Source organism: Bos indicus, chromosome 10 (assembly GCF_029378745.1).
Source record: "Bos indicus isolate NIAB-ARS_2022 breed Sahiwal x Tharparkar chromosome 10, NIAB-ARS_B.indTharparkar_mat_pri_1.0, whole genome shotgun sequence".
Taxonomy (NCBI): Eukaryota; Metazoa; Chordata; class Mammalia; order Artiodactyla; family Bovidae; genus Bos; species Bos indicus.
Window position 1 is genome coordinate 23536198 of NC_091769.1, and position 12783 is coordinate 23548980.

Below are 12783 nucleotides of genomic sequence, written 5' to 3' on the forward strand. Positions count from 1 at the left end.
ACCAGAAGACCTATCCTAATAATGTCTAAAGGAAGCTCTATAAACAGAAATAAAATTATAAAAGAAGGAGTCTTGAAACAACAAGAAAGAATAAAGAATACAATAAGCAAAATTATGGATAAATACAATAGACTTTTCCTCTTGAATTTCCTCAATTATATTTGGTGAAAATACAGCATATTATATATATAATAATATAATTATATATCTGGTATAAATTATAACACTGTCTAATGAGGCTCTAAACATACATGGAGGAAATAATAAAGAAAATTATTTTAGAATCAGATCAGATCAGTCGCTCAGTCGTGTCCGACTCTTTGCGACCCCATGAATCGCAGCACACCAGGCCTCCCTGTCCATCACCAACTCCCGGAGTTCACTCAGACTCATGTCCATCGACTCAGTGATGCCATCCAGCCATCTCATCCTCTGTCGTCTCCTTCTCCTCCTGCCCCCAATCCCTCCCAGCATCAGAGTCTTTTCCATGCGAAGAGTCAACTCTTTGCACGAGGTGGCCAAAGTACTGGAGTTTCAGCTTTAGCATCATTCCTTCCAAAGAAATCCCAGGGCTGATCTCCTTCAGAATGGACTGGTTGGATCTCCTTGAAGTCCAAGGGACTCTCAAGAGTCTTCTCCAACACCACACTTCAAAAGCATCAATTCTTCGGCGCTCAGCCTTCTTCACAGTCCAACTCTCACATCCATACATGACCACAGGAAAAACCATAGCCTTGACTAGATGGACCTTTGTTGGCAAAGTAATGTCTCTGCTTTTGAATATGCTATCTAGGTTGGTCATAACTTTCCTTCCAAGGAGTAAGCGTCTTTTAATTTCATGGCTGCAGTCATCATCTGCAGTGATTTGGGAGCCCATAAAAATAAAGTCTGACACTTTATTTTTAAGGGTCTGACATGGGACCAGATGCCATGATCTTTGTTTTCTGAATGTTGAGCTTTAAGCCAACTTTCTCACTCTCCACTTTCACTTTCATCAAGATGCTTTTGAGTTCCTCTTCACTTTCTGCCATAAGGGTGGTGTCATCTGCATATCTGAGGTTATTGATATTTCTCCCGGCAATCTTGATTCCAGCTTGTGTTTCTTCCAGTCCAGCGTTTCTCATGATGTACTCTGCATACAAGTTAAATAAACAGGGTGACAATATACAGTTTGAATAGGGAAATGGGAACTCTTTCTGAGCTCAGGAAGAAAGAATAAAAACCACGATTAAGGTTGCACAGGAGAGAATAAATACCCTGGTGACCCACATGTAAAACAGACTGTAAACAAGAGAGTGAGATTTGAGGTTAATGGAGGGTCATCTGGCCCAGGCCACCGTGTGTCACAAGGCCGAGTGGGCATTAACAAGCGCTGTCCACCCGGGGGTGAGGGTCAGGGATGGGAGGGTGGGAGGCATCGCTGCAGCAGACTGGCCTGGGCCTCAGCAGGACAGAACATAAGCTGCTGCTGAAGTGGGGTGGGACAGGGAGCCAGCCCTGGCTTGGGCCTGCAGAGAGAAGGGAGGCAGCAGGAATCAGGCCGCTGGGACAGTGTTTGTCGTACAGGGAGGGCAGCAGCAGACACTTGACACTTGACAAATTCCTTTTCCTATTTGGAACCAGTCTGTTGTTCCATGTCCAGTTCTAACTGTTGCTTCCTGACCTGCATACGTGTGTCTATTCTTTTTCAAATTCTTTTCCCATTTAGTTTGTAAAACTATTATTTAAGTTGAAGTTGATGAAAATCTAATGATCAAAGTATTCATAGTATAATTTTAGATCATTTTATCAGATTTTAAAAAAATTAATTTATTTATTTTAATTGGAGGATAATTATTTTACAATATTGTTACGGTTTTTGCCATACATCAACATGAATCAGCCACAGGTATACCTGGGTCCCCACCATCCTGAGCACCCCTCCCACCTCCCCTGCCACCCTATCCCTCCGGGTTGTCCCAGAGCATGGGCTTCGGGGGCCCTGCTTCATGCATGGAACTTGCACTGGTCATCTATGTTACCTATGGTAATGTACATGTTTCAGTGCTATTCTCTCAAATCATCCTACCCTTGCTAATTGCCTCTGTCTGGAAGGAAAGTCAACGTAGAAAACCCCTTAATGGAAAAAGTTTCCTCAGCGCCAAGACAGGACGTGGTTGGAGCCCCATCTGCAGTTTCAGTACTGGGAACAGGTTCCCTCTGAGCACTGTGCCTCACAGCACAGAGGTAGGTGGTCGAGTCACTGTGCTGAGAAGTTGCAATGTATAAAGCACCGTGTCTTGAAGATTTATCCAACGAGACTGTAATTCTTCCACTTGCTTGCTCTTTCTGATTCGCCTGAACTGACAGTAGAGATGTGAGCCCTTTCCCGGGATCCTGCCGGAACCACTGAAGAAAGTACAGAGCGCTGTCAGTGTAACTGCAGTTGAGAACCATGCTGTCTCCCTCTCTCACGTTCAGAACTTCAGGACTCTGACTCACGTCCTGTTTACTGCTCACCCCTGTTCAGAAAGAGAAAACAGACAGGCTGGTTAGTGGCTGATTATTCTTTGAAAACTAATTTTAAGTTTACTTTTTCGCTGTCTACAGGAACTCCCAGAAACCATGCAGGTACAACTCCCAGACTTCCTCTCTTCCCTGGGGAGGAATATCTGGTAGTTGCCCATTCTTTGCCCATTTCCAAATCCCTCTAACTCACAGTCTAGTTGTAACCAAAGGATGAGCAGGCTTAGGGATTTGTCCATTCCTTCTGTTATGTAGACTCACTGAGAACTGAGTTCTTGTGTCTGTAAAATGTTCAAGGACTCATAGGATAAAAGATCTACTTTGCTGCCTCTTGTTTTCAAAACTTTCTACAGGAAACACAGCGTCAGCCCAGCCAATCAGAGCAAGCCACATAGGCATGGAGGAGGCCGGCGCCAGAAGCCCATCTGCCAAGAGTGGGAGGTTGCAATGGAAACACCACCATCTCAGGACCAAGCCCAGCCTTGCCAGACAAATGGTTATCTCTTTCCCTCCTCTTTCCCTCCTCCTAGGGAAAACAATTTTTAACACATCAGATTTGTAGAATGTGGTTAAGTATGTACATAGAGGGGCTTCTCCGATGGCTCAAACAGTAAAGAATCTGCCTGCAATTCAGGAGACCGAAGTTCGATCTCTGGGTGGGGAAGATCCCCTGGAGATAGGAATGACAACCCACTCCAGTATTCTTTCCTGGAAAATTCCATGGACAAAGGAGCCTGGTGGGCTACAGTCCATGGGGTGGCAAAGACTCAGACACTAATGAGTAACTAATACACACAAGTACCTAGAGAGAAATGTAAGCGTAGGTACAGGGAGGGAGGAGAGAGGGGGGTTCGGGATGGGAAATATGTGTATACCTGTGGCTGATTCATGTTGATGTATGGCAAAACCAATACAACATTGTAAAGTAATTAACCTCCAATTAGAATAAATAAATTTATATTTTTTTAAAAAAGAAAAAAATTACACAGTAAAAAAAAGTAAGTTTGCAATTTGAAGTACAAAAAAAAAAAAAAAAGAAGAAAAGAAAAGAAGAAATCATAGGTTTTACTGCACAGCTGTAGCTGAACCTCTTCAGATTCCTGTAACTGCTCCCTCTTGCCACTTCAGTTCTTAAGAATTATTTTCTTTAATTCACACTTTCTTGAAAATCCCTTTCTATCATTTCTCAGCCATCAAGTAGCAAAAAGAGTTAAGAATCATAATATTCACATTCAATGTGTGTGATAAATCAGGAAATGGGCACTTTCACATTATATAACTGAAGCACAATAAACTGTGGAAAATTCTGAAAGAGATGGAAATACCAGACCGCCTGACCTGCCTCTTGAGAAACCTATATGCAGGTCAGGAAGCAACAGTTAGAACTGGACATGGAACAGCAGACTAGTTCCAAATAGGAAAAGGAGTAAATCAAGGCTGCATATTGTCACCCTGCTTATTTAACTTATGTACAGAGTATATCATGAGAAACGCTGGGCTAGAGGAAGCACAGCTGGAATCAAGATTGCCGGGAGAAATATCAATAACCTCAGATATGCAGATGACACCACCCTTATGGCAGAAAGTGGAGAAGAACTAAAGAGCCTCTTGATGAAAATGAAAGTGGAGAGTGAAAAAGTTGGCTTAAAACTCAACATTCAGAAAACTGAGATCATGGCATCCTGTCCCATCATTTCATGGGAAATAGATGGGGAAACAGTGGAAACAGTGTCAGACTTTATTTTTTGGGGGCTCCAAAATCACTGCAGATGGTGATTTCAGCCATGAAATTAAAAGACGCTTGCTCCTTAGAAGGAAAGTTATGACCAACATAGACAGCATATTAAAAAGCAGAGACATTACTTTGCCAACAAAGGTCCATCTAGTCAAGGCTATGGTTTTTTCCTGTGGTCATGTATGGATGTGAATGTTGGACTATAAAGAAAGCTGAACGCAGAAGAATTGATGCTTTTGAACTGTGGTGTTGGTAAAGACTCTTGAGAGTCCCTTGGACTGCAAGGAGATCCAACCAGTCCATCCTAAGGGAGATCATTCCTGGGTGTTCATTGGAAGGACTGATGTTGAAGCTGAAACTCCAATACTTTGGCCACCTGATGCAAAGAGCTGACTCATTTGAAAAGACCCTGATGCTGGGAAAGATTGAGGGCAGGAGGAGAAGGAGACGACAGAGGATGAGATGGTTGGATGGCATCACCAACACAGTGGACATGCGTTTGGATGGACTCCGGGAGTTGGTGATGGACAGGGAGCCCTGGCGTACTGCAGTTCATGGGGTCGCAAAGAGTTGGACATGACTGAGCAACTGAACTGAAGTATAAGCTAAATAAGATTCATAGGTGTTATTTACATATCACTGGCCAGAAATTTCACTTGTCTGAGAATTTTTTAAGAAATAGCCTAATAAATACATTATGAAATTGCATATTGTATGCAGCAAGGATATTTAAATATCCTTCAATACAAATATTCAATACATGATGATAGACTGGCCCCGGTGGGCAGTGGTGGGGCTGAGGACACAGAGGAGGAAGGGATGGATTCCAACAGAGGGACCAAACTTTTGGCAGCTGTGGATATGAGGACAAGAAGGCACTGCCCAGGGACAGAGCTGCCGTTGGCTGACATGGGGAAGGTAGAGGCAGAAAAGGCTTGGGGCCAGTCAGAGGCTGGATTTGGGCGATGCCAAGGGAGAGGGGCCCGTGAGAGTCCACGTGGAGTGTGAGGGAGGCAGCTGGGAAGGTACAAGAGACTGGTGTTCAGGACTGCCCTCTGGGCAGGTTTATGAACTGGGGATTCATTGCTTTGTGGTAGTGTTCCAGGTCTAGAGGGGGCAAGATACTGTATAGTTGTCAAAAGAGTAAGTAGACTTATTTCTGACTTGCAAAGATTTTGGGGACTTATCCAAACTGGTTATTTAAATTTTAAATTAATTCTTGTTGGAGTATAGCTGATTTACAATGTTACTTTCTGCTGTATAGCAGAAATACTTTCAAACTGTTTAACTCTGGAGTTTTTATTTTTTTTAATTCTCATTTTATGTTGCCTGCAGCATTTATCTCAGAAATCCCTTCATCTTTAAACATGTTTAAGGCTCAGTTTCCTTACCTGAGGATAGATTAATATTACTTTATGGGTTTTAGATTACAGATGGAGTATCTAAAGTGCTGAGCAATGGACTTGGCATATGGTAGTGGTTCAATAAATGATAATAAAGACTCTGATGTTGAAGATGAGAATGACAAAAAGACAGGTAGAAATAAGAATCTCATGATAATTCTCTGATCTATTCCACTGAAGACATTGGGCAGACTATACAGCTATAAACCCAAAAGATTAAAACTGAACAAAACCAGATGGTATGGATAAGAATACCTGTGTCTCTCTCCATGAATCAGGAAGCTTCCACTTCTTCTTCCCTTCTTTGTAAACCTTATCTCTTCTTCTACCCACAAAGGAAGAGTGAGGAGGGCTGATTCTGTCATTCAGAGTCCATTTATGAGTAGGATATTGAAAAAAAAGTGAAAATGCTAGTCGTTCATTCATGTCAACTCTTTGCGACTCCATGGCCAGCATCCTGCCAGGTTCCTCTGTCTATGGAATTCTCCAAGCAAGCATACTAGAGTGGGTAGCCAATCCCTTCTCCAGGGGATCTTCTTGACCCAGGGATTGAACCCGTGTCTCCTGCACTGCAGGAGGATTCTTTACCATCTGAGCCACCAGAGAAGCCCAGGAGATCAGTTCTCAGTCTAACTTAAAACATAGGACTCCAGAGTCCACTTATTCTGCTAATAGCTCCTGCATTTTGAAGTCTTTGCCTACTTGTGATAATGCATTTCTATAGAGGGCTAATTTAGTGCCCTGGGAATGGCTGCCTCTTCTTTCTCTTTCAGCCCAGATGCCTGAAAAGTAAATCAACTCTTGGCCAATTTGAGGTGTGTCCTATCGTTCCACCTCATCCTTATAGGAATTCTGAGCTTGCTTTTCTGGATTCAGAAGAAAGTAAAAAAGTCTACTTAGGCATGAACCTCAAACCCACCTTTCCTAGAGGTAATCAGAGGACCAGTGATGTTAGGTCCTGGAGGAAATTAGGTCCAGGGGTCAGCTAAAAGTCCTTCTTCACTTTCTGTTTGTATTAAGCCTATATATACAGCATCTTCAGGAATCTTCCCAGTGGTGAGCAGGGCAGGATTTGGCCATTCTTAGGTCCCTGACAATATCCCCATAGGATATTAAATCCCCACTTCAAATGGAAATATTTTAGTTGAATAATAATGAATATATGACATATCAAAACATGCAAGATGCAGCAAAAGCAGTACAGAAAGTCCCTGACTTATGGCTTTCCAACTTTACAATGGTACAAAAATAATATGGATTCAGTAGAAACTGCACTTCTAGTTTTGAATTTTGATCTTTTCATGGGCTAGTATGATGCTGTCTTTTAATGCTGAACATCAGCAGCAACTTGCAGCTCCCAGTCAGTGACTCGATCACAAAGGTAAACAAGCAACACACAACCATCCTGAACCTAGACAGCCACTCAGCTCTTCATCTTCAGCACAGTGCCAAATAAATTACACATGGTAGCCAGCATCAAATTATAAGATAGGCTTTCTATTAGATAATTTTGCCCAACTGTTGGCTAATATAAGTGTTCTGAACATGTTTAAGGTAGGCTAGGCTGAGTTATGATGTTCAGAGTTCAGGTGTATTAAATGAACTTTTGACTAAAGATATTATCAGCTTATGATCAGTTTTTGGCACATAACACCATTGTAAGTCAAGGAATATTTGTAATCAGAGACAAATTTATGAATTTAAATTATATTTGTCAGGAAAGAAGAAATGTTGAGACTTAACAGGCAAAGTTGCAACTAAAAGAACTAGAAAAAGTAGCAAGTTAAAATAAAAGAAACTAATGGTAGCAAATAATAAAACATGAGCAGAAAAAAACACAGTTTATCAACCATCATAAGAGAAAAATAAATATATAAATAACCCTTTATCTGTTAGACTAACTGAAACCATAATAAGGGTTATTAAGTTTCTCCCATAAGGCTATGCTTACATGACCTCACTATAGTGAACTTTCTGAAAATTGTTTCTAAATTAATTCTAAATTAAAAATCCTACACAAAGTCTTCTATAGGTAGAAAAGAAGCTTTAAATTGCAAGTTACCTAATGAATCATTACAATCTTGATACCAAAATCTGACATTAACATGGAAAAGAAAAAGTTGAATACTAGTATCATTCAGGAAAATGGGGGGAAGTGCTCAATAAAATAATAGCAAATCAATGTTTCATTATGTAAAATGGACAAAACAACATTCCTAAGAGCACTTAACTCTAGAAGTGAAAGTTGGTTTCACATTTAAAAATCAATTTAAATAAATAAAGAATATTTATCAAAAACACTATAATTAATAGTCACAGTGAAATAGTGAATGCTTTACCTCTGAGTTTGGGAATAAGAATTCTATTCAACATTTTATAGGTGATCTTAGCCAGTTAAGTAGGACTTGCTGCATCATTTGTGGGGTGCAGTTGAAATGAAAATGCAGAAAGCCAAGTGGGCTGGGGAGTCATCTCGTAGGACCACTGCCCAGACCCCAGACCTACTGAAGAGCTTTCAGTCGGTGAACACACAGAGGTGCTGGGCGAGTGGTCCCTGGAGAGGACACAGAAGCTCTACAGTTCCACTCACAAACCTGACCCTACACGCCTCTGCCATCTGGATATTCACCTGTATCCTTTATCATAGCCTTTTATAACAAACAGGTGAAAATAAGTGGAATATTTCTCCTAGTTCTGTGAGTCACTCTAGTGAATTAATTGAGCCCAGGGTTTTGTTTTGTTTTGTCTTATCTTGATTTGGGAATCTTCTATCTACAGTCTTTTGTTCAGAAGCACAGTTGATCCCTTGGGCTTGTGACTGTCATGCTTTTTTCAAGTAGAAAGTGTCATTTCAAGTAGAATGATAGGATACTCGGGTGGGATTGCAGATAATTGCTTGGTGTGGGAAAATACACATTTGTTGACCAGAAATGTTTTGTGCAAGTAGTAAAGGAGACTCATAGGAAAGAAGGACATAATAGGGCAGAACTGGATTTTTCCCTATACAAGAAGGAAAAAAAATGTTCTTTTTTTTCCCCTCACACACAGCTTTTTTCACAATAGCACAAAACTGTAATCAATCCAAACAGCCCAAATATCTATTTTTGGGAGGATGGATAATTAAATTGTTAGATATTCATATAGAGGAACTCTACACATCAATTAAAAAAAGAACAAATAAGACATAAGCAAAGTGACACCAATGAATTGCAAATATATTATTTTGAGTGAGGAAAACCAGATATAATATATACTATGCATGTAGATATTAACAAGTGTAAACTTTCATTGAGTTCTAAGCTTCAGTTTTGTACACTTTATTATGTGTATTGTAAGAGTTGGATTGTGAAGAAAGCTGAGCGCCAAAGAATTGATGCTTTTGAACTGTGGTGTTGGAGAAGACTCTTGAGAGTCACTTGGACTGCAAGGACGTCCAACCAGTCCATTCTAAAGGAGATCAGCCCTGGGTGTTCTTTGGAAGGAATGATGTTAAAGCTGAAACTCCACTACTTTGGCCACCCCATGCGAAGAGTTGACTCATTGGAAAAGACTCTGATTCTGGGAGGGGTTGGGGGCAGGAGGAAAAGGGAACGACAGAGGATGAGATGGCTGGATGGCATCACCAGCTCGATAGACATGAGTTTGAGTGAACTCCGGGAGTTGGTGATGGACAGGGAGGCCTGGAGTGCTGTGATTCATCGTGTTGCAAAGAGTTGGACAAAACTGAGTGACTGAACTGAACTGAACTGAACCTCAGTTACAGAGAGAGAGAGAAGAGAAAGCCAAGAATCATTTTGAATGTTGAGATAAATGTCAGTGTCATCACCTGAGGAGGCAAAAATAAACTATGTAGAAGAGTGGGAAGAAAAAGAGAGTGCTATTTGATTTTGTAAATAAATGAGAGTATTATTTTGATTAAACAAAAAGAAATTTTATTTTTAAAAAGGATGAGAAAGTGAGAATCTCAGATGAGACAAGGTTGAAAAATAATCATTGGCTTTATCACCACCAAAGCCACTGGTTTAAGTGAGAGCATCTCTGAGAGTAATGCTCACAGAAGTCAAGTTCAAGGAGGGGAGGACTGGACTTGAAGAAATGGAGACAGTAAGTCTATACAGTCAGCTAATTTGATTATTAAGGAGAAGACAAATGTAGTAATAGGGCTGGTGGAGATATGACCTTCAAGAATATATTAAAATGGGAAGATTCTCTTACACACATGTGGCCAGATTATCATAAGAGAATGCAAAAAAAACTTATTTCAGGGAAGAAGGTAAATTCCTGTGGCGTCTTTTCAAGGGGCCCAAGACTGGAAACCAAGACTCCATACCACCACTATCCCTTTTGACTCTATACGAGGGAAGCTCTGGGCTGTTTAAAAGAGCAGACTGATCCATGGACACACAGGGGGCACTGTCTAGGATCCTGGACAGAATGCCCAGTAATCTCTGCTGTCTGGCTGCGTCACAAGACTTCGTTCTCCATAGGACCACTTGGGAAGAGGCTCTGGGTGCTCAGGAGGAAGGAAAACAGCAAAGACGCCCTTATTCTAGAGCCCCAGCTTCAGGGTTTGGGTACAGTCTGCAGGTGCCTGGGGAGCATTGTGTCTGCACAGCGCAGAGGTAAGTGGCTGAGTCTTCGGGTTTTGGGGCTTCGATGTGCAGAGAACTTCCTATCTTTAACAAGGTGGCTCTCAGTCTTTCTTTCTGCTTTTCATCCCCAACTGAGTAAAGAAGGAAGAGGAGTTCAGGGCCCTTCCCGGGATCTTGTCTGTACCACTGTAGCCCTCTAAAACTGCTGTAGCTGCAGTTGAGACTGAGACTGTCCCCCTCCTGGATTCTCAGGATCTGAGGACTCTGCTCCACTTGGTCTTCACCACTCAACCCTGTTCAGGAAAACAAAATCAGAAACAACACAAAGCTTTCAGTTCAGCAGTACTTAAAAATTCCAACACAAAGCTTGGGATAAGCAGTGTCTAAACTCCTCTCTCTCTCCTCCCCATCTTTGGGAAAATGTGCCCATAGGGCCTCATCTCTTAACCTGCAACTTACATCCAAGCTGAAGCCACAAGACTATGAATGCACATTCCAGCATGTTCTCCATCCTGCCATCTCACTCTTGATGAAATCTTAATGATTCCAAGTCTTCTCCCCTGAAGAGCTGTTCCTGTGTCTTAGTTCTTCTCTAACGCACAGGAGAGCCTTGCTGTTCCAGGCTCAGCCAGTCACGAGCAAATCCTCTAGTAGCTGTCATGCTTTTGACTTTTAAGGCACTGGAAAAATGAAAAGAATGGAATCACTGCCACGTGGTGGTCACAAACACAAACATCTCACAGGACCAACTATGCCACCTACAAAGACAAATATTCAGGGAAGGACATCTTTTATGTTAGTGGCCACAGTACATAGGAGGTCTGATGCAGTAATCAGAAAAGCCTTCTCTGCCTGCAATTTTAATCATGTCATTGTTCCTTGAATGTACTTTAAAGCTAAACTGCTACCAAGGGTTATAGGAGTTGAGCCCAAGCATCACTGTAATGGGGCTTACCAGGTGGCACTACTGGTAAAGAACCATCTGCCAGTGCAAGAGATGCAAGAGACATGGGTTCAGTCCCTGGGTCGGGAAGGTCCCCTGGAGGAGGGCATGGCAGACCACTCCCATATTCTTTCCTGGAGAATCCCATGGACAGAGGAGCTTGGCAGGCTACAGTCCATGGGGTCGCACAGAGTCGGACACGACTGAAGGGACTCAGTAGCAGTGGCATTGGTGTAATGGATTGTGTTTCCCTCTACGGTACACAAGAATCTCAGCAGGTGAGACCTTAAAAAGACTAGAGTGCTGAGAGAAGCAGAGGGATACAATAGTTGTGCATCTGACTGGAAACCTCTTTGACAGAGAATTGGGAATATAAATTAAGAAATCTATTTCTTCAAATAATTTTATGCCTGGCTTCAGGGACCAAGCATAACTAAAACTCAGGGTCAAGAACTCAATAGATCTTAGGAGGACAGAACAGGCTACCATGCAGAAGGAAAGAAGAGCTCTCCAATATAGACATCAGACAGGTCAGAAAGCCACAGGGCAGAGTGGGTAGCAGAAGATAAGTACAGCAAAACTAGCATTGCTCAATGTGCCTGGTTCTATGACACCCCGTTGGATCTTGTCACTGAACGTGTGTCTCTGTTGTGGAGTTGACCACCATTTTTAGGAGCTTTCTTAAGACTTGTCTGAATGGCACACTCTGCCCCAACCCCATTAGCTTCAATGTGGAAAAAGAGCATCAGCTCTCAGCTGCACTGTTTTGATGTCACCTTATCCTTTACCCACTCAGTGACAAGAAAGAATAAGCAGCACAGAAGTTCTTACACTAACAGTGTTTGGAGTTTGTTGTTCTTAGGCTTTTTATTTGAAAATTTGGTAATTTCTCAGTGATTTAAAAGTCACTGAACTAACATATCCATTGTAGCATCCTTTGATTTAATTCATTTTAACCACACTTAGCAAGCTCTCTTACAATCATATTTAGAAGGCAGCTTTTCTTTGCTCCTGAATGTGTATCTCAGAAAGAAGATAAGAAAGATAACTGCAAGATAAATGCAGGAGCTCTTTGTAGAATAGACACTAAATGAATCCAGGAGCTGGATGAGGAATGTGTAACGAAGCTCAAGAGATGATTTACAGTTTGAACTTTATGAAAATTGCATGTCATTTTTAAAATACTTTTAATTTGAAATCACTATAGATTCATGGAAGTTTCCAAAAATGTACAAGGAGGCTCTGTGTACTCTTTACCCGGTCTCCTCCATGGTGTCTACACCAGGAGATTAACATTAGTAAAATCCACAGGTTTCAATTTTAGATTTCCCCAGTTTTACATGTAGTCATGTGTGTGTGTGTGTGTGTGTGTGTGTGTGTGCTTGTGTGTCACTCTATTCAATGTTACACACCTACAGATTCCTGTATTCATGTATATCACATGTATAGGTTCATCACCACAATCAAGATGCACAACTGTTTCATCATAACAAGGTTTCCCTAGGCCATGCACACCTTTGTAGCCACACTGACCCCCTTCCCTAATCATTAACCCCAGACAATCACTAATCTGTTCTTCATCCATACAATTTTGTTGTTTAGTAA

General features: G+C 41.5%; 1 gene segment (V, D, J or C); it reads right to left on the reverse strand.

Moving 5' to 3' along the window:
• Positions 1–1954: 1954 nt before the first annotated feature.
• On the reverse strand, positions 1955–2834 carry LOC139185130 (T cell receptor alpha variable 21-like). The segment is given in 2 exon segments: positions 1955–2501; positions 2699–2834. Coding segments are annotated over 2 exon segments (474 nt in total).
• Between the last annotated feature and the right edge of the window lie 9949 nt (positions 2835–12783).